General features: G+C 38.1%; 1 protein-coding gene across 1 annotated transcript; it reads right to left on the bottom strand.

Moving 5' to 3' along the window:
- Positions 1–7202: 7202 nt before the first annotated feature.
- Positions 7203–23251, bottom strand: LRRC8B (leucine rich repeat containing 8 VRAC subunit B). The gene is made up of 5 exons (XM_021526551.2): positions 23180–23251; positions 13294–13348; positions 12387–12484; positions 9567–11725; positions 7203–8612 (listed from the first exon to the last, which is right to left on the bottom strand). Exons 4-5 carry the CDS (start codon positions 11697–11699, stop codon positions 8340–8342), a joined length of 2406 nt encoding a protein of 801 aa, XP_021382226.1. The 5' UTR covers positions 11700–11725; positions 12387–12484; positions 13294–13348; positions 23180–23251; the 3' UTR covers positions 7203–8339.

Here is a 23251-nt window from a genome sequence, read left to right as displayed (position 1 = left end):
TTGAATCTTTAATTATCATACACACATACCTTTTACATTTGTGTAACTGTTCATAAATTACGGCAGTCCTTTTGTTAGCATTCCTCAGCATATAGTTTCTCTTTCAACTGGAGATGTTCTCAGGATCCATTATCATTTTGGGAGGGAAAGGCGAAGACATGATTTGACAAATATGTCAGGTCCCCAGTTGCACAGGATGGATTTTCCATGTTTCACTGGCAATGTGATTCAGTATCAGTATATTCAGCTTACACTAAAAAGCTCCCGATTCTCTAACATATACTTTTGCTAAGAAAAGTTTATGGTAAATGTTACTCCCTCCCCACTGACCTCTGGACTTAAATAACTGCCAAGGAGCCATTGACTTAACTGTATGAAGATGGCAAAAAGTCCAGCTGTTAGCTAAACACTGCTAAGGATGTGACAAGAAATGCTGGTAAGGGGAGACTCTGACCTACAACCAAAGCTTTCCCTTCCAAATAGTATTTTTCCAGTACCCTTTGCCAGCTCAATTCTTTCAACATACAGTAAGGACAGCCTCTAGAATGACTGAGTTTCCTCCCAGTCTGTGTTTCTTACTCCATGTTTTATAGTTGGATATGGCCACTATGTAGGTCTATCTATGGATGATCAGAAGTGGCACAGCCACTGAAACAATCAGTCCTACTGTGCCCTTCCCAGCTCCTTCTCTCATGCCAGCATTAGCCTGAATTCTCTTACATACCAGGTTGTAATTTGGTCATCAGCTGGACCCCAAGAGAGAGACAGCAACCACAGTGATGTAGTATTCCCTGACCTCAATACAGAAGCCAAAGGAATGCTTACCTAGACACACAGGAGATAATTTTCTCTGTCATCCAGAAGCTTCAGGGGACTCTGTTGCCTGATGGAATTATTATTATAATTAAAACTCACTTAGGGGTGGGCTGTTAATGAGAAAAGGCAGTTGAAATCAAATGGCACACAGTTAAAGATGGAAACCTCTGAAAAATGCAAGAGGAATTTTACAACTTAATGGAGCTCAAAGCCTTATTAACCATAGAAGATTTCGGCTGCACAGCTTTGTTATTTTCTGTTAAAAACCCCAAACCAACCCAAAACAGAACAAAACAGCAGCTTTTTTTCAAGGAAAAAAATTCCCAAACCTCAGCTTTTACTCTGCTCCACTTCCGTTTTGAGTCTGCAGTGCCCTGGATCAATACTCCAAGGAAGCAAATGACTGAGATCTGAACAGATTATCCCTGAAGTCTTAAAAGACAAGTTGTCATGCACTATTTGCTACTTCACTGCTGACTCAAGAACATTCAGCTCGTGTGCATATTCCACTTCCCCATCTGCTCATTGCTTCAGCTTCTCTCTGACAGTTGTGCATTTCCAGAACAAACATCTTTGATATATTAAGAACTAAGTGCAGGGCAGCATAAAGCATTCACCACTTTTCATCAAGGTATCAGAAGCACTACTCTATTCACTATTAATTTTTATTTGTGAGCTTAGCTTATTAAATGCCTCCATTTTAACATAATAAATAATGTAACTATGTATGGAAGCCTACTGCAACCTGAACTGTTATGTAGAATTTCAGTCTCCTCTGCTATGGAATATGAGGCTCTGTTTACATCATGGTGGACCTGTGTAAATCTATGGCCATGAAAATCAACCTGTTGTAATAACATGCTAGCATTACTAAATCCAGAAAAACAGGCAGCTATAGCTGAAAGCAAGACTCAGCAAATTTAAATTTTTTTACCTAAGCTTATCAGTTTTCTCTGAAGCAATGCAGGAAAGAATACATTCTCAGTTCAGAATGTTTAGTGGATTTATTTCTCAAGCCAGCAAAACAATGCCCACTTGGCATAAAAACAGATTTAAATCAAATAAGATTCGTAAGTGCTTGCCTTTGACATTGTTACTCGTTTCTAGCTATTTTTTATACCAGAAAACTCACCCATTTCATTTTCATGCATATAATGTACAACCACACAACAGAAAAAAAAAAAAATCTTTGTTTTACAAGATCCTTTTACCAACACATCTTGAAGAATGAGTGGAATAACTTGAAAGAGTTATTTGGAATGATGTGAATACTCTGAACTTCTGCTAGCTTTGGGTGGGAGTCCAGTACCATCACTAAGCAGTTACTCAAAAACTCAGCACTTACAGAATCAATCCCCTGCACAGCCCTCAAGTTACTTCAGCAATTCAGTTACTTTTCTTTAATGAGACAGACTGCTTTGAAGGAAAAACTAGCAGTAGCTGTCATCAGCCAGATTCAGCAGTGCAAATGACTTGCTCTACAACAGCTGGACTAGCTCCTGCTCTAGCTTTTCTCCCCCACTACATTACACCCTGTTGCTTTGACACAGCCACTTTGTCCACCTCATAAAAAGCAACGCCAACTCTGGGTCACCTTAACACACACTGAAATACAATTCAGCAACTGCTGCTGAAGAACCATAATCATCCCTAAGTAGCTGGAAATTTTATACAGAGCACAGAGACTGCTATCACTGCTCCATAATAGAGCACTAATCTAGATAAAACACAAGCAACCTGAGGAAAACAGAGTGTTAGAGATTAATGAGCCCACATATGCACCAGTAATCATGGGTTACACAACATGGAAGTGTAATTATTTTCCATTCTGTTCCTCAATTTTCAGGCAGCCATAGCAACTGAGCATATCTGTTATCTGATAACAACAGTTCAAGACATGCTATTTACAAACTCTTGAGTTTTTTAAAATCTATCCTTACACTTTCCACTTCTTAAGATTTTACTTTAGATAAACATATTTAGTATATTTGTGTGCCCTAAGCCTGTTTAATACCAGACTGTCATTCAATATCTATGTATGTGCATATATATATTATAATCAATGTAAAGAAGTCATGCCCATTCAGTTGTAATGTTGTACTATAATTAAAAAAAAAAAAAAAACAAAACTAAAGAGACAGCCAAGGATAATTACTCTGCAAGCAAATACAAAGTTGCATCCTAAGCAGTTATCGTAAGGAGAGGTACTGATCTTTGTCCTGTTCTGCTGCTTTTGGTACTTGCCAGACTGTATCAGACTAATTCAGCTTGTTAACCAGCAGAAAACTAGTACACTAAAGCATTTTGCCAGGCTTTTGCACAGAATTAGCCGAGCATTAGGTCCACCAAAAACAAAAATAATGGTTACACCAGAGGGCCAAAGCACAGAGGTCAGATTGATGAATACCTTTAGCTATAATGAACAGCTTCACTAAAAAACCCCACCCAACTGTCTCATCACAATTTTATGCATTGTTGCTACTGAGCAAGGCCAATTTCAAATGATCAATCAATTCACTATTTACTTGCAGGTTAGCTGTGTTTGCAATGAAGAGCAATGAGCTACATTCCTTCTTCCCCTTGCCATCCATATACTAGAAGCCTGAACCCTGACTTGAGAGATTGTCAGGTTGCACTGCCAGGGAGATTGCACTGACTGGCTTTTTTCCCCTCCACACTTTTCAAGTACTTGGTTTACAACATATTTTGACAAGAGTATTGGTTCTGCAACAGACAGATATGCAAGTATGAGGGAGGGGAAAAGAAATAACTTTGTTCAGGATGTTGTAAGTAACATTTATAAACTGTAGCAGTAAAGAGAGAAATAGCACTTTTATTAGAGGAAGAAAGCAATAGCAAGTAATAAATGTACCTGTTTAACAGCAGGCCCACAAGCACTACAGACTGACACCTCCCTGTGTTAAGCACCACACTGCCCAAACTGCCTACGAGCAAGCTCTGCTTCCCAGGAAACACTTCCCAAAGAGCCTGCTGGACTAAGCAGTAATAACCATCTCTCCTGGTACTTGGAGGAATTATTCCTCTCCCCTCCCTTTAAGGTAGACTCATTTTCATCCTCTCTTCTCCATGTCTCCAAGTGTTAAATGCATATGACTTGCTTATCTATATGACCCGAGTCTTTTAGCTGGCTCCTACAAAGCAGAGTGCACATTTGTACAAAGAAACAACAACAAATTATAATTGGTTGAACAAAGAGGGAATGGATATTCACATAAATGGAGCAACATAAAGAAGCAACAAGACAAAGATGAAACGGTCCTTTAATAAACACACTACACTGAGATAATGCCCGAACCCTTCCAGATGCCAGTCCAGCCCCAGAGTGAGTTGCTACTGCCCCCTGCATCACCTACATGTCCTAGCAATGGAGCACTGGGAGACTCTTCATGCAGTGCCAGGATGGAGACTTCCCCAGACACAGGAATTCCTGAAACTCTGCTGTATCCTGTAAGCATAAAGGACCATAGTATCCCTGCCTACTTCTTCCTAACAACTACCATTCCCCCTCCCTTGCACAGCCTACTTTACACGCTGTCATGCTGGAGCTATACTGCAGTCTCTGGGAAATGCACTATTATGCTTGCACATTTGCCCACCAAACAAGGCCAAATAAAGTGACAGCTTGATTAATTCCTGATCTCCAGAAACAGAGTTCTGCAAAATCCTTCCTAGAAACAACCCACAGGATGATGTAAACTGCCTCCTGCTTTCAAAACTTATATCCATGTATTTGGTCCCATGTTGTTTTCAATAATCCTGGCATTTATGGGTGTAGAAAGGGAAGAGAGAAAGAGTAACTTGTTAGAAATGGTTACAGAACAAACTTCAGATTACATTCTTGAAGATGAAAAAGCAACATAACTAAGGAAGTATGTTAATATGACCTACTGACTAAAAAAATTTAACTATTGGAGTGGCAATAAGTTGCCATGAAAATAAAAAACACAAATCTATAGAAGCATGAAAAACTAGTTTTTAAAATCATCATCTGCTTTATTGTACAAGCACTACCTCCTCAAAACAGGCAAGCTGCATCATTTTTTATTAGTTATTTCATTGCATGCCCAAGAAAAAAGGGCCACAGTTCCATAAAATTTACTAGGAAGGTTCTCATTTTGAAAAATAAAAATACTTTACTTTTACTTGAATATGTAATACTACTTGCAAGTCTGAGCTTTTTCCCTTGGTTTAAGAACATGGAGTCAAACCCAGGCCTGCAGAAATAGCCATCAGGTATCATCTTGCATTTCAAGAGAAATGAGATGTTTGAGCTAACATCACATGCAATACTTGAAATACATTCATGATTTACCATGAGCAGCATTATTTATGGCAGTTTAGCCACACAACAACTGTATGTGCCAAGCTGGGGAGAGAATCATTGCCCACCTGCTTCTCCCAGTACTAATCCAGTCTGCACTTGATACTTAACCAGCTCACAAAAATTAAAATTGAAGACTTGGAAAAGGTTCTGCAGCAACAATTAAGAAGAAAATTTTGTTCCAAATCAACACAAGAACTTCTCTCCTGATCCAGAATATGAAACTCTTTTGACATGGACCATAGTGTTCATTTCCCATCATTTTTCATTATCTTCACACTATCCAGTAGAAGACAGACCTGCTACCACATAGATACAGACAGCTGGAAGCAAACTTCTGAGCTCTGCATTAAATGCAACATCTCTGATGAAAAATAAAGAACGGTTCATAGAATTGTAATGCAAACAAAAATTTAATCTTTAAACAAAACATTCATGATACGGAAGGTCACAATACAAAGTTCTTAAACACAATATAACACAAACAAGTTGAAAAGCCTTTTTTTGATTGGAAATGATTATTTATACAAAGACTAGATGCCAACAATATTATTGTACAAAGTTTGTCAGTGGATTCATAAATTGATTCCCTGAAAATTCCCTTGTTTTGAAGAAACAGTGAATATTAAGGTAATGGCTGAAGTGAATTCAAGGAATTCAGGGTTACGTTTGTTTCCATCCTCAATTCTAAGCACTTGGATTAGGTTTCATGGTACAAAAGGGATAGTAAAGGCACACTGTGGTTTGAAAACAAGGCTAGATAGCATAGCCTTTACATGTTCTGGCTTTTGTCTGGGTGTTTTTTAAACACCAAAACATGCAGCTAAAATAATCCAACCCTCCTGAGGGGGTGCAGAGTGAACAAATTAAAGTCTGCAAAAACCATAACCCATTTAGCCTATAAAACAATATTACTATTAATTACACATTTGAGTCTCAAATCCTCTACCATTTTAGAAATTAAGTACCTTTCTCCAAGTTATTTCTGTTAATTCACTCCTGACATAACTAGTGTAAAATGCACATTTAAGATCATTTTTCATCTTCATCAGTTTGGTTGATTATGGAAAAGGACTGATGCATTCCTAAAAAGGTGAAGCTACTGGCCAAGTCAATTACTTGCTGATTTAACTTTTCAACACAGCTTCCTAATTTAGAAAAAAGCTTTAAAGAAAATGCTCATTTAATCTGATAAAAATTATTAGACTGCAAGTTTTAAGTGTCAAATTCTGGCATAAAGTGTTCTTTAATGTTAGGTTATGAAGTCCAGACAGGCCTATTGCAATTATTAACACAAGTCTTGCCACAGGGGTGTAAGTCAATACATTGTAATTTAATCACATGTACCACAGCTAGCTCTGTTGATGAACCATGTCAATTCCTATGGAACTGTTATACAACTCAAAATTAATTAACAGAGTTTGGAGGAGTTACATACGGACATTATGAAACACTGTTCAAGCAGCGCTGGTCTGCACATAAATACAACTAACCAGTTTAAACTAAACATTTCTAGAACTACATAGAAAGCAATTGGTTTTACCATATTTTGGTTCCCTGAGAAGAAAAGTGCTCCAACTACAAAGGTCTTTGGAATGCCATCAGTACAGTGGATAAACATGCACCTCTTGCACTGCTCCTGCAAAGACATCTACTTTCATGTTGATCAGACTTGTTTGGGCATTTTCATTAAAAATAATATTACATTCCACAAAACTAACAGTGGAATGGGAGCAAGAGATGACTAAAAGTAGTCTAGTACTAAAACTAGTTTTATCTGTGATGATTTGTAATTACAAACTGGAATGCAGTTTGTTAGCACACTTCTTGAACACAAGGTCATTAAGGGCAGTTTACTTCATCTGCTTAACCCGTAACTGAGGTTGGTTGTTGAAAACTGTGTTATGTTAAAGTTTTAAAATATATTTTTGGAAAGAATGCTAACCTCTTCTTTCCCCAGGGGAATAACATGTTTTTGGTGAACATGATAAACATAATGAGAATTAAAACTTCAAATATAATAAAACAGCGCACAGCAGAAGAATGAAGTCAGGAAACATTTTATTTCCATCCAGTTTTGCAAGTATTAAGGATGGCATAAGAGTTTATCCCACCACTATGATTTATGAAATTATTACATCCCTAGAAGAGGCAAAGCTTATAATGCTTCCTGTCTTTTCCTCCCAAATGCTTATAAGTTGTTTGATTATTTAGTTTGTTGTATCTGTGTCTTTCTATCCCTATCTAATACAAACCTCAAACCTCCTTCATCCTCTCCCCAATAACTGGGTGTGGAGAAGCTGCACTGAGGCAGTCAGTAATGAGAAGTTATAAAAATATTAATCAGCAACATACACTACACTAACACCTGGGATGCTCACAACATACAGAAGACAACTTTGCAACTATACTGTGTTCTGTTTGCCATCATTGTTTCTGAAGATCAGAAATGTAAGATTATTTCTCTAGGACATGTGCACAACCGTTACTTCAGATTATTCTGATTCCTCCCAATTTATAGGCAACAATTAATTTTGTATTTACTATTTTTAAGACAAAATGCTGAAACCAGTTCTAGGTATTTAATAGTAGGATTCAAATGGCATCTTCCACAATTATAGAATTAATGCTTAGTACTTGTCAAAATCTTTTAAAAATTAAGTTATGTTGAAAAATTACTTTCTGTATACCCCATGCAATTAAACGGCTCAAATAGTTTAAACTTTTAATTTAATAAATCCTAAATTAAAGAAGAGTTCATATTTAGAAACTAATTCCAGACAGTTCTTAGACCTCATATGACAGGAATAAAACTATTTTAAATCATCACTCTCAACATAAAAAATTCTCATAGGAAAGAAGTATATACACTCTCACTAAAGCCAGGCAGTCATCTCTTCTTTTTCAATACTACCATAAACATTTAGCTGAATTATTTCAATCAGTATAACCTAACCAACAATTCATGTTCCAAAATTCAAACATGTTTACCTGTAAAAGGCTGCATCTTTTGTTTGAATATGAATAAATTTTTCTTTTCCAATACAATCAACTCAGTTCAATGCATTTAAGACTGATTTTTAAATTGCTCTCTCCTTCACTCCTCTCTACCTATACAGATCTTTAGAGAGATATTAAGCAAGATTTGTAGAATGCAACGATGCAGAGTTTCATTTTAAACTTAGGACTTATCTGAGCATGCCTGCAAACGCTCTCTTACACGAGGTGGAAGTGTTTTTAACAACCTTTCTTCTACAATTAGATTATTTCGCTTTAAGAGCTGACATTCTTCCAGTTCAGCAGGAAGTGATTCAAGATAGTTTCCAATGAGCTCTAACTGAACAAGATTCAGTAGCTGACCCACAAAAGGGGACAAATTCATCAGACTGTTATTTCCCAGAAGAAGAAATTGCAGCTTTTTGCACTGAAATAATCCATCAGGCAGCATTTCAATCTAGAAAAAGGAAAGAGAAGAACAAAAATAAAGTACATTAGAAGGTGTTAGCCTAAGTGCAGCTGCATGTTTTGACATTTCCTCTTTTTATTTTAGGGTAAAAACCCCTCTTAGTTTATGAAAAGAAGAGTGTAATTCCTCTATCATTATGTGATCAAGTGCTTGAGAGCACTACAATGGTTTTATTATCCCTGTTTTCTTACAAAGCTGCTCAGCTCCTGGCAGAAGCCAAGCCTGGAAGGAGGAGCACATCCACGCGTGCACGCAGAACTGCACGCAGACGTGTGCTGCTGGCAGGGGAGAGGAAGAGCCTACTATTCCTAAGAATCCCTTATTGAAGAAAGCACAGACTGTGGAGAGACATTAGCAGCTCCTGTGTTGTGAAGGCTGTACAAGCAGTTATCTGTGCAGTACAGTCGTCCTTGCCCACCCTACTGACACCTAACATCCAAAACCAGCTTCACCAATGTGAGCAAAGGAGTCACAAGCCTGAGCTCCACACTAATAAGCCAGACAGTTTAGCACTGATTGTGAGGTTACCAACCATAATTATTTCCCTCTTCCCAGTCATACACCTGAGCTGCTCATCAACCACCTGTTCATTTACTTTAACCTTCAGTTTGACATTTTAAGGTAAAGAGTAAACACTGTTCACTTCCACTAAAATACTACATAGGATTGACAACTGCAGGGAAAGGGAAGATCTGTTTCTGCAGCCATGCTAACCTATACCTTCTCTGGATCAAAGCCCTTAAGCAGCTACAAATCAGGATAGTACTTATTCAGCATTATGTGAGCTTTGCTGATACGAAAGCTTTAGTAATTAAACAAGCACCACCCCTTTTTTCTGGTTTTACTTTAATCGTGAACACCACAAAAACTAGAGGCTATTCCAGAAGAATAGTAGCTTAAGTCTGTTTTTGGTTTTGAGTAGTAATTCAAAGTTCTACTTACATGGTTTTTTGTCAAAGCCAAGTACTGCAGGTTGGTCAGATAACCGATTTCTTCAGGGATGGAGGTTAGCTTATTATAGCTAAGATCCAAATAGTGTAACTTTCTACAAAGAAATAGCTGCAATGGAACATTCTTAATATTATTATAATTTAGATACAACTGTTCCAGGTTTGATAATGCACCAATCTGCACTGGGACATATGAAATACTGTTATGCCACAATTTTAAGCAAGAAAGATTTTTAAGATGTTGGAAACTAATTATTTCTTCCACTGTTCTGAGATTATTTTCTTTTAAGTCAATTTCATGCAAATTGTTTAGGGTAAAAATGGAATGGGGAATGCGCTCTAAATCACAGCAGATTAGTTCCAAGGTTCTCAGGTTTACCAGCTTCTTCAGGTTATTTAGCACTATCAGTTTATTTCCCTCATTGTTGATAGACAAGTGTTGTAAAGAAGGCAGAAGATCTGTAATCACTTGAGGTATACGGGAAAGGTTGTTTTTTAAGTGAATTGATCTCAGATTTTTTAGCCCCTGAAAGCCATCATTGTATATGGAGTTGTGATGATCTAGCATGAAATATCCTGTTAAACACAGTTCTTGTAGGTTTTTTAGATGAAAGACCCAAAATGGAATTCTTCCCATCTCACTAGACTTCAAACGCAAGGTTTTCAGAGTTTCTTCTAAAAAGCTGACTGCTGGATAATCCATCGTTAGTGATGTGTGATAAACATTGAGTTCTTTGAGATTGACAAGCTGGGTCACAGCTGAAGGAAGTTTGGCTTCAGGAATAAGTTCCAGGCTTAGAACTTCTATTTCTGTCAGTTCAAAGACACTGTCTGGAAGACCATTTAACATGAAAAGGTGAAGTTCAGTCTTGTCTTGGGAGTTTCTTACTAGTTTATTTCTCAGTTTTTCCACTGACCATTCATTGTTAAGATTTATCTGTTTGAGTTCATTTTCACTCAAATCAGACAGGAATATTGAGAATCGTTGGGAATAAAGAGGATCATACTGATCTGCCAAGTGAAGAATAAATGCGAAGTCATTCTTCACATCAGGTATATCAGTGTAATTACTTTTCTCTCTCAATTTCTCAAAAGAGTATTGTTTAAGTGAACTTCTTAACATCCACCACAAACTATAAGTACAAGTTAATCCATAGAAGATCACTAAAACAACATAAAATGAAGCCAAAACTTTAAAAATTTCTGCTAGCGAATAAACACACTGGTACCTTTTGTAGCCTGTAAAGGCTTGAACATTAACTACACAATCAATTTCAAGTGTAATAAACGATAAATAGTAGGGGACATAAATTACTATTATAACAACTACAAAGACTTTCACTATAATCTGTTTCATATACACTGTGTATACGACATCCTTTTCTTCGGCATGTACTCTGAATTTCTTCACTTTTTCAAATATAGCTTTAGCTTGTTCCCCTTCTTTTTTGTCGAGAACACTGGAATTTTCTCTTCCAGTTGTTTCCAAGCCATGTTGTGAATATGGCAGGGACTGTCTGCTGGCCCCTATGTCTCCTGAACTCTGAGGTGATGAAATCACTGTTTTTGATTTGGCTATCGGCAACTTCCTCGCAGACTGCTCAGCAACTGTTTCTGAGAGGGCACGCGTTGTCCAGGGAGAGTCAAAACACTTCTGAAGAACGGCTACAAAGTGCTCAAGCCTGGAACTTGTACTAGGATAGTAAAGCCAGAAATTACTGCAAGCTGCAAAAATAAAAGTATGCAAAAGCACTAGGTATGGAAAAAATTTGGCAAACCAGTGAAGCTGTCGCTCATAACATACTGCATCAATGTAGGAATACTGCTGCCGATGGAGATAATTCTGGATTTTAAGCGGGATAATTATCGGTGCTGTCGAGCTAGCTGACATGTTAAGGTTGGCTTTAACTAAATCCCAAGGCACAGCACAATGATTGTCAAATTCTAGCTTGCAAGGAAGACAACACAATACTCTGGTTTGAGTAAGCTGGAGAGCCCCAGCAAGCACAGCAACGAGCAGCATTATCATGGTGAGGTAATACCAGAAGACATCCCACCATGGTTTTAGTATGTGGTAAGATGACTGGGCATCTGCTAAGCATTTGAGTTCTGTTAGCGTGATCATGACTTTCACCTGTAAGAGAACAGCAGCTGGTACAAGAGAAAAAAAAAAAAAAGACAAGACATTCTTAGAGAATTGTTAAAAACAATTTATCTCACCATGAAATACTTGAAGTTTAATATTGTTTTCACAGTTCTAAATATGTGTAACATGTGGCCTGGACTCCAGAGCATAGCAAAAGGATCAAAGAACTTCTGGGACCTGACCCCAGCCATCATCTCATAGATTTATTTTAAGGAAAGGGAGTGCAAAAACTTAAAGAGTGAAACTAGCATGAGAGAAGGTATATTAAAACCTAACATTTGGGTACTGCTGCAGTATAAGCAACAAACAGGTATAAGTGAAAGAAATGGCAGATGTATTATGAGCAGTCCTTCACTACCATCATGAACTTACATAAGTGATATCTTATTTATGAAGAATTCCAGAATCAGAGCAGTACGTTAACATGATGGCTCTTGTAATTTAGAATTTTCTACCAGATTAAATAATTCTGCCCAATTAAAAATACTCAAATTCCCAAAAAGCCCTTCTTATATGTAACTCCACATCTTCTACCATCAAGAGAATTAAGCATATTGGCAGAATTAAAATTAGGGTGGCACAATGTATTATTGCTCAATATTGCTTTATATATATATATATATGACACATTCAGCTCCCAGAAGCATAGGTTTTATTCATACTTACTTTACTAATTAAAGACAATAAAAAACAGCAATGCTCAGTCAGGAGGTCTACACCTTTTAAAATTCCTTGGACATGACATCTTTACATTTGTCTTCATTCTGGATGGAGAAAACATTGAATAAGCTTATTTAATGGCTTAACATAAATAAAGAGCAAACATTTTAGCTTTCATTACAACTGCTGCCTCATTATGCTTCCATTAAGCTCTGCATTACTACAGCTACATGAAATGGAACAGGTTGTATATATGTGATCATGCAGCATGCAAAGTCAAAGTTTTGCAGTCACATCAACACAAAAATCTCTGAACACCCAGGGAAACTGCCTACAGCTAAGCCCCATTTCAAAAAGGAAGTAATTTTTTTTCCCCCCAAATAACTGTGAACTTGTTACTTGGGAAACTGACCCCCAGCTGGCCACACTCTCCTTTCAGGCACTTGTAGAGACTGTGAAGCTCCCCCTGAACCTCCTTTTCTCCCGGATGAGCTCCCCCAGGTGCTCCTCACAGAACATGTGCTCCACATCCTTCCCCAGCTCCACTGTCCTTCTCTGGGCTCACTCCAGCCCCTCAATACCTTTCTTGTAGTCAGGGGCCCAGAACTGGAAACAGCACTCGAGGTGGGACCTCACCAGTGCTGAGCACAGGGAAGTGCCCTGGTCCCCCTGGCTACACTGTTTTTGATACAGACCAGGATGCCATTGCCCTTACCTGGGCACACTTGACTCTTGCTTATAATATATTGATACTGTACCTTTCAATTTTAAACAGAGATTACAAACTGTTGTAAAAAGTCAAACAGTAGCTGAACCTGATTCTTACTCCACATTCAAGTGGAAAGAATGACCGAAAATAAATTAACCCTTCTTGTGATGACAAAGCTATTTATAATAGAATACAAAAACTTACCAGGCCCACCCAAGGGAAAGCAGCTGAAGAAGGACTGGATGGTTACAGTACACTCCTGGAAGGAAAATAAATTGTCATGAGATTGTGAAAAATTTGGACTCCAAAAACTGTGAGTATTAGAACAGCAGTTCATTACTGTTTCAACAACAGCATTTCAAAGAGCCAACATCTATGAGTAAAAGATCTAAAGATCTACAAGACGCCACCCCCTTCAAATTATCTACTTGTTCACTATCTGAAACTTGCTTATCCTAAAGTAGAGAACCTAATGGCTTCTCTCATTGTCCCCTTTCTAAGCACTAAAAGCCATTTAAGCTTAACAGTTTTTGCACTGACAAAGTTACAAGTTCTGCAGCTGAGATGCTCTACACAGCAGAAAAATAGAAATTTCTTTAATTGCTCCACTTCAACTTCCAAAGCATATCCCAAATGCCTTTAAAATGAGTTCTTTTGACATAATTCTTGTGGTTTGCATATAAATTTGTCAGTATAAAAGCACATAGAGATACTAAACCCATTCAAATGAAGGCTTTTATTCTGCAAAGAATACCTGGATCACATCTTGACTCAAGCCAAACATGCTTGATTTGAATGTAAACAAAAGAAAATCAAAAACATTTTTTCCCTTCCAGCCTAAAATTTAAACCAGTCAATTCTTCTTGCTTGAAGTTTGTTATAAAAATGAAAGACCTGGGACCTCTGTTAAAGTTATAAAGAACACACTAAGATTAATATATTGAATGATGAAACAAAGTAAGATCAAAAGGTAAAAATAGCAAATTTTTAATAAAGAAAAACACTTGAAAAATCAAAATTATCACTAAATTGGCTGAGAGTTTAACATAGTGTGAAAGGTCTAATGAGCAATTTGTCTTTTCCTGACAAATGTGTAAACCTCATCAGGGACTTGGGAAGATATTAATGTTTCAAGATTATTTATATAACTAAATGTTTACTGGAGTATTCTTGGGGAATAAGCATATCTGCCCAGTACAAAGGACAAAATTCAGAGTACAATAAAACAGTTAACGCTCTTCGATAAAGCACTTTCCCTAAAATTTAAAAAAAGAAGAACAGAAAATGAAACTTAAGCCAATTCTGTGAAAATCATTTTGGTATACTTAAGAGTATTAATGACATAATGCTAAAAAAAAAGTGCTTTGTTTTTGCACAGACTGAGAACTCAGTCTGAAGCTGACCCATATAACTTTGTGAGGTTTGTTTCTATAAAATGCTTTGTCACCTCTCTGCCTTGCAATGAAAAGCTGTTAGTCCCCATTCCAGAAAAAAAGACTACATTATTTTTTACAACACTTTCCAGCAGAAAGCAAATGTCACAATATTAAGTATTTAAATACTTGAAAGCAGGCCTGGTGAGTGGCTACTTTTTCAAGTCTTCCAATGAAGAATGTGTATCCATTACTAGTCTCTGTTTATGAAATAAAGCTTCCCATTGGAGGCGTACACAGTATATACAATTGTAACATAAATGTGAATTATTGATGATAATTTTGCTGAAGACATTTTTCTTTCAAATCCTATCTGTACGCCAAGAGTGGCTAATCAAATAGAATAATGCTGAACTGTAACGGATTTGATAAACCTCATCTCCAGCAGCTTTCAACCCATATCAAAGCCATGAAAGCTTTTCAAAGTGGCCTAACTCAATTGGCAATCTTTCTTAAAAGAAGAAAGAATGAAGCTTAGCTCCAGGCAAAATGATGACTTCAGGAGAGTTACTCCAGACCAATACAGAGACATAGGCCAGAAAAATAAAGTAATAAAGATCACTAATATAGAGGTAATTTTTAGTTACTTCAAGACTTATTAAATCAGAGCAACAGAAACATATCCAGAATGTGAATAAAAGACTCTAATTTTGAAAAATATTATCTATAAGCATCAGAAGCCACCAGAGTTAAATATACAGTTATAGTTATAAGACTTCTAATGGTAAGAAAATACAGGAAAATGAAAGGTATACCAGCTTTGTTTTCATGTAATTGCATCAACATTACTGATATCTTTGAGAACAAGCTGTCTACTTGTCCAGAGACTCTAAGTCCATTTGTAGCCATGGTACTTTCTAAGATCCCTAATGAACCAAGCAGAATCTGGAACTCTGAATCAAATTTGAGCATTTCTAGTAAGCAATGTTTTTTACAGCTTTGCTGTCTCAGTACTATTCTCAAACTCAGAGATGCATTTTTAAAATATATAAATTAAGGTTAGAACTTAAAACTTGAGACATATCAGCCTCTAAAATACTGACTAAAATAAATATCAATGCAAGCATCTGTTCAGAAGAGTGCTTTATATTGATCATACAATAAATACTTACCTAGTTTCATTCCAACATTTAATTAATATATAATTTGTCCTCATTGGAAAATCTAGCACTCTTGTTTGCTCCATTAATTTACATTTCTCCAAGCAGCTGTATATTTCTATATTTGACTTTGAAAAGGAAATTATTGGAGGAACTTGCCAGCAATGATGCAGCTCTCAGAGCAGCAAAGGCTGTCCTTCACTAATACTCAAAAAAATACTTGCAGCAACAAGGGGCACCATCCTCATACAAACCTAATGTGTATGTCTTAAGAGCCTTATTGCCTCAATTTAAAAAAGGCAACAAAACCAGAATCAGAACTGCAAGACTAAGAATGCTCAAAGGAATGGTGACTTAAGAAAGGACAATAAAGGAGCGGGCTTTCTAGCATAAGAGAAAGAAGAATGAGAATACAGTGGGGATGGAGACAATGGGAGAGAACTGTATTGGAAATGTATCTACCTTCTTAGGCCAGAAGCACATAGTCCATCAGTGCTCAGCTAATGCTAATTGAAACCACAGGAGACAACTCTCACCAGACATGACTGCAGGCATGCCATGCTGTCAAGCATTCCAGCCCAAATGTGTCAAGGAAGATACCAGGGAATTGGCACGGTTCACACTCTCAAGTGCTATCTAGAAGAACAGGCCTCCTTTGTCATTCCCTCATCTCCCAAGTAGGTTTTATAGTCAGTAACTCAGTTCTAAAGATACTACAGTCTTTACTTCCAAGTTCCAAAGAAATCTTGGAGCAAGTTTGGAACATTAAATATGAAAAGTCTCCTTGGTTCTTCACCTGTTCTTTCCTAAACAAGTATGATGACACCAAAATCAACCTCCTCAGTTCCAGCCTAGGTCTTTTAACTGCACCAGAAACCATCTCACACAACAGTACATCAAGTCCTTCATCCCAGAACTAGCACAGCTGACAAAGAGTCAGACACCTTCCAACTGCATAAAATAATATTTTCCAAGTTTGCTTATTATACCTTTTTATTCTTGTAACCATGTTTCTGGGAAGTATGACTGCATAACCATAAGACAATGGTATCAGCAGTATCCCTCCACCATTTTGAATGGGTATCAATGGCATATATTTTATTTTGCATACCAAGATATGTATTACAATAGAAAATTAATTTTTATCCCTCTAGTTTCCGTAAGTCAGAGAGATATTATGTCAATTCATCGTGCTGCCATGCTCAGGACATCAGAAAGCAAAGCAGAGAGAACATCAGAGAATATTCACAACTTAAATACTATCAGATTTTTCTACAAGCAGATTATTTATAGTATAGCTTATTATCTTCAGTCTTCAAGAGCAGTAACAATACAAAGGACCCAGCAGCATAAACCAGTAAGAATTATATAACAAGAGACCCTCTTTCCTGGGGAAAAGGCAAGGAATTGCTCAGACACCCTCTTTCCATTTTCACTGATCTTCTCAATAAAACCATAAATGGCCAAAGACATTTGAAACAGCCAAGACAACTTCAGTAACCTTACTGGAAACCAGTCTGAAATAAGAGAATATTCTCAGAAGGAAGAACTTGGAAATATGTCCACAAACCTGAACCAGCTCTGAATTAATTTCTCAAGCATCATCAAGAGTGCTGCTGTCACAGCAGAATAAAGTACACTGACTACAAATCCTACTTAAAAAGTCAAGGAAGCATTTGTGTCAATTTTGTCATCCACAAAATATCATGTTGCTATAACTAGGCTATCAACATCATTTGTTACATGGCAATGTAATACCACAATGTACTCAGGTATTAACTAAAGCAGGTTCATATTCTGATTTGCATCTTCTAAGTAAAGGAATAAGGAATTCAAACACACTGCATTTAGACAATGATAGAAGGTGCCAACATTTTCCATACTACTTCTACAGAGAGCAGAATACTAAAATCCAGTGGTTATAATTATTCAGAACCTCCATTCTACATTCATTTCCTAGCTCAAACATTGCTTTCCAGTACAATACCCATACCTAACCAAGTTAATAATTTACTTCTGACAGCTGGATCGCTTCATACAAGTAATTTTCTTTCTTTCCAACTCAAACTTAACAACTGTAAAATTAGGGTGACATTTCTGCCATTCTCTAAAAATTATTTAAAGGAGGAATATTATACACTAATAATTTCTTACTAGGCATTTAGCTCTTTTGGATTGTACTAAGTTTCTGTTTGGTTCTGAGAGCTAGAAATACATGCTATTCCTTCTCCTAATAATGGCCAAACAGTTATCACCTTTGTCTGATCTCAGAAATATTAATTTGTATTTGCAGTCCTCATTCTATCTAGAATAATTCTGATGTTTCCAAAATGTGAACGGTTATCTAGTACATTAACTTAAAATTTCAACATTTGGCTGAAGAAATGATACCGAAGTTTTTCAACACTTACAGACTGCAGCATTCTCTTAGGATAGCAGATGCTGAGAATGGAAACAGCAACTGAGGCCATAAAAAATATATACCAAATGTATTCTATCTCTGCAAGATAATTATTACCATGTAGAAATATAGCCACAGGATTCAAGATTGGTCGAAAAATAGTCGTTTTAAGTTTCCCTGATGTTGCGTATTAATGGAGAACCTTCTAGAAGGGAATATTATTATTTCCACAGACAAGAACTTAATTGCATCTAGGAAAATGTAATTATCAGGGCAGCAATACAGAAACACATTTCACTCTATTAGTTCTGACATCAGAAAGCTGATTTAGATTTTCAGTAGTGGCTCATATCTCCTTTTAGAAGGAGCAGGTTTTCATCTTGTTTAACAGGAAAGAGTTACTCGGGAATGCCAGCCTGATGAGCAGAAACTCGACTCTAGATGTTTGGTCTAAACAGCTAAAATAGAATAATAAGAACAGATAAATTGATTTCCAATTGATATCTGACGCAAACTCAGACACTCTTTTTGTATGCAAGCTCTCCTGAAACTCATTATCTTTTTGAAGAATATCCCCACCCCAAAATAATACAAAGAAAAACTTGAGACTGGAATCAAATACAAGCCTGCTTGAAATGGAAAATGAACAGGCTTTACCAATCCTCCAGCAGTGTGCAATCTGGCTGCACAACACCCTCAGCCTCTTAAGTATCTTCCTATTCATATTGCTTTGCATGATATATTTACTAATTGGATAAAGCAACCAGCTATATCTCTTCTTTTAATAAAATGAACAGACTGAAAGACAAATTTCACATTGCACAACCTGTGTGGCAGTGTATGTACAAACTGCATGCCTAAACATAACTGTACAGTTCAGAGCTGCACATATGCATGGGATCAGGAGAGCTGAAAGCCGTGCTGTACCTATCAGAAACATCTCCTAGAACAATGCTAAGTTTCAGAACCACAAACAAGTGATCAGACTTGAATTCTACAGTAAAGCCACAGTAATCCTACTTTGTTTCCTGAACAAACACGAAGTTAGTTCAGGACCTCTGTTCACGCGTTGTACTTCCATCAAACCCAAGTGTGCTGTGCTAGTTTCCAACTGCGCAAAATTTCCTTTTTTGAGCAGGCTGTCCGAAGGGACCCAACAGCTGGGAAGGTTTTTCAGATAGCAGTATTAATCAGAAACACACTTTGGTAGGAAGCCAAGTTTAAGAACTACAAAAACAAGAGTCAAGGTTTTATCATCACCTGAATCAATTAAGAACTTTGAAGTAAAAAACCTCAAGCCCTATATTTGTAAGAAACTAAATAATAATTTGAAGTAAAGCAGACACTGCTTTTAACTCCTCTTCGGTAAAGCGCTTGAGTATTGACATAACCCATCTCACTTCAATTAAGCAATAATTTTCCCAACTTTGTAGTCAGTATCACTGAAAAGTTAGTATTTAAACAATGTTAATGTTTAATAAAAAGTGTTTATTTGGAAAAGGCACTGGAAAACCAACAATCAGTTTCACACTTGCATTGGCATAGGTTGGAAATTAAAGTTTATCTTGTGAATAATTTAAACACAAGCTAGAAACAAACAGTTTTTAGTTAAAAATTTTCAAATTCCCTCCCTTCTTCAAATATTTTGGATTACATAACAAATGCGCACCAAGATTTTGCTTTCATTCAGATGGAAAAATTAGTTCAAAGGACTAATACTTCAGCATTAAAAACAATGTGCTATTGTTAAATTTCAGCTCAGTAGCTCCTCATATTTGGATGCAGATCATTTTTTAGCTACCAGAAAGTAGCTAAATAAATATTTCACAACCTGAACTAGTCACAGAATACTGGTATTTTCCCCAGAAAACTAAGGCAATAATGTCTGGGAAATAAGGGGTTACATTTTCTGGGGTTTGAAATAAGAGCTCTAAAAATCAATGTCACTTTAACTAAGCCTGAGCAAACTACATGACCACAGTTTTGTAGCTGTTGTGTCACAAAACTGAAACTTTGCTAAGTAAAATCACGATTCAAACTACTGTCTCACAAAGAAATAAAGTGTTTGTAACAATGCCTAAATTCTACTCACAATTAGTAGCAACCAGATTGTGTTACTACCATATTCTAATTGGTATCACTGGACCCCTTACCAGCATTTTAATCCCTTTAGTTTCTCACAGGCAACTAAATTCTCAATTTTAGAGTAAGAATTTGCATTCCATTTTACAGCATCCAAACGTACTTGGAGGCTGAGCCCTTATGGTGGAAATGCAGTCACATAATTTATTTCAGTGTGTGCAAATACATCATTTTGAAACAGAGCAACACCAATGAGAATTAAATTGAAAAACTCCATTACATGTTCTCCACAATTCCCTTCTGATTGTTGAAAGACCCTAGAATCCTCATAGGTTTACATTAGAGGAGAGTATGTCAGCAGTGTCCCTTGAACTGCATTTGTAACAGCTTTACTGAGAGCTGCATCATCTGCCTTCCTTCCAATGTACTACACCACTACAAAGCACATATTTTCATATTGGTAAGTCTAAATCAAATAGCTGGGAAACTATTCATAAGTATTATGACTCTTTAGTTCAATAGTGAATTACAATTTGATTTCAACAAGCTAAAAATTAAATCCAGAATTCATTGGTAGCAGACTAACAACTCTTGGGGAAAATAATCCCCAAACCCAAGCATAAGTACAATAAACTGAAGCCCACTCACCAAGTCTGGTAAAGCTCTAACTGGAATGTTATAACCTATACCACTTTAACATTAAAGAAAGCATATGTAAACTTTAGAATATTAATTCTACTTTACATTTCTCAACCTTCTACATGGCAACCCATGATATCTGAACCAAATAACTTCGTGACCACAGCACAGACTGCTAACTTACCTTTAAGAAGAGTAACTGCAAAAGCAAGTGGCAGAGTAACACTATTTACATGACAAAAGCTGAACAGCTGTTACAAGAATGCCTAAGGATAAATACAGCCCACCGGTTAGCGCTTAGAATACAGAGAGCAGCATGAAACATTTAGATAGGCAGCACAGAGACCCATAAAAACCACACCTTATCCCCTTAGTCACATGAAACATCCATTTCTAATCCTAGCTGAGTAAAGCTTTATGGCTTTAGCAGTAGGTATTGTAAGCTGAAGTAGCGTTATTAGTGCCACAGTCTCTCGCTACCTGTAGCACATCAGGCAGAGCAAGCACAGCAGCAGCTAAAGCAAGACAAGATTTCCCCTTCCATCCCCCTTCAGAAACCCCTAAGAAAAATACTTCTTTGACAATGACATACTGCTCTACAAGGTTTGTTTTACAATGCTGAAATACTGATGGATGTTTCTTTAGCACTGTTGATCCCTCTCTAAAAATTATTCAACCTGTTTTCATTAACTTCAAACAACAGCTGTATTGGTAACTTGCAATAAACAAAAGGCAATTTTCTCCTCATAAAAACCATGTTTTCCTGAAAAAGGAAACAAATACAAGCCAGACCAGCAACTCCCTTCTCTCAAAAGCATAAGGGAACTAGCAAGTTAATACAGCACTATTTCTAAAAGTTACATGAATCCTACTGAAGTTATAAGTCAACTGCATTATGTGAATGTAAAATAAAGCAGAATGTAATAATATATGCTAGTGTAAAACTCTCCAATAAACATTTGTTATCTGGCTACAACAGAATGCTTTAAACACTCAAGAAAACTCTTTAAAAATCCCCCCTGTATCACATATTAACTACTGCTTCTCTTCCATAATCATTCTCATTTCATTTCATGTCCTTTGCGCTGTTCAGGGCCAAAGATACTGAAGGGAACTTATCTCTTCTATTCTCCACACTGTCATCTGAGCTACATGGATTCTGAAGAAAACATGTACAATATAGATAGACAATACTTAATAAATTCTACAAGTACTGTAAGATTTCACTACTTAAACCTCATGGGCTTTTTTCACCCCTCTCTTTAAGTTAAATAAGACAGGCCAGTAAGGCCTAATCTGTTGCCCTTCCTGCTAGGAAGGTACTTAAGAAAAAATTCCAAGATACCTAAAAGAATTGATGCCTTACCTTATCCTTCCAGCAAACAAAGAAAGCTGAAAGTCAGCAGAAGATATAGCATAAAGACTTGAATAAATAATAATAAACCACATCACTTCCAGCTTGTTCGAGGACTACCTCACAGGTATAGTTTTAAATGACCCAAATAGGGGCCAATTCAAACACAGTTTACCTGACCAGCATAATTAATTACATTATTAATATAAAATTAAGCTTTAGGGAAATCTACTTTAATCAGTCCTACATAACTGGTCAACTGCAGCATTCACTAGGGTCAAATTCTGACCCAAAGCCAGGAAGTTGCCCCAGTTTCCCTGAGAAGACGGGCACAAAGTCTGCCTGGCGCCACTTGCACAACTCGGCCAGGGCGCAAAGAGAAGCTGCTATAAGATCCCTGACTAGCTGGGACGAGAACGCATTGACCAGGCAGGAGAAAGGAAGACAACGACAAACAGGACGGTTTTTGTTCGACACGCAGAACTGTCAGGCCTCAACACGGAGTTAACTCTTTTCTCCCTTGCGCGGAGGCTGGGACTTGCTCCCGCCTGCCGCTGGCTCGAGGGCAGGTGCCGCCGGCACTCCGGGGCCGAAGGGCGGCTGCTCGCCCAGCCGGGCGAGCCGGGCACGGAGGAGAGCGGCCCCAGGCGACCTGTAGCGCCCGGGTCACTCGAGGACACGCGCAGATATCGGTTACGCAAACCACAGAGCGGTTTTCGCCGAGCTCCGCCCGCGGGCCCCGCGGCGGCCACGGACGCGCTCGGCGCCCCACGCCGGTCCCCCTCTGCCTCGGCTGGCCCGCGGGGCCACGGCAGGTGAGCGGCCCCGCTGCCGGGCGCCGCCGAGGGACGGGGCGGCCGCCACGCAGCCTCACCGGCTCGCCCGACGAGCGGCGCCGGGCACCCCGCAGGACGGCAGCGCCCTCCCGCTCCGCTGGCGGAGGGGCAACCCCGGGAAAAGCGGGGACCGCGAGAGCTGCCCTCGGAAAGCCCCGCTCCGCGCCGCTCCCCTCCTTCCGCCCGTGCTCCCTCGCTGGCCGGGGCCGCGGGGCACCTGTCAGCGGCGGCCGCCCCTCCCTTACCTGCCGCCGCCGCCCCCGGCCCGCCCGCGCAGCGGCGCTGGGTCCGCGCGCCCCGTCCGCGCGGCAGCCGGC

Source organism: Lonchura striata, chromosome 9 (assembly GCF_046129695.1).
Source record: "Lonchura striata isolate bLonStr1 chromosome 9, bLonStr1.mat, whole genome shotgun sequence".
Classification (NCBI taxonomy): Eukaryota; Metazoa; Chordata; class Aves; order Passeriformes; family Estrildidae; genus Lonchura; species Lonchura striata.
This window is presented reverse-complemented; position numbering and strand designations above follow the sequence as displayed.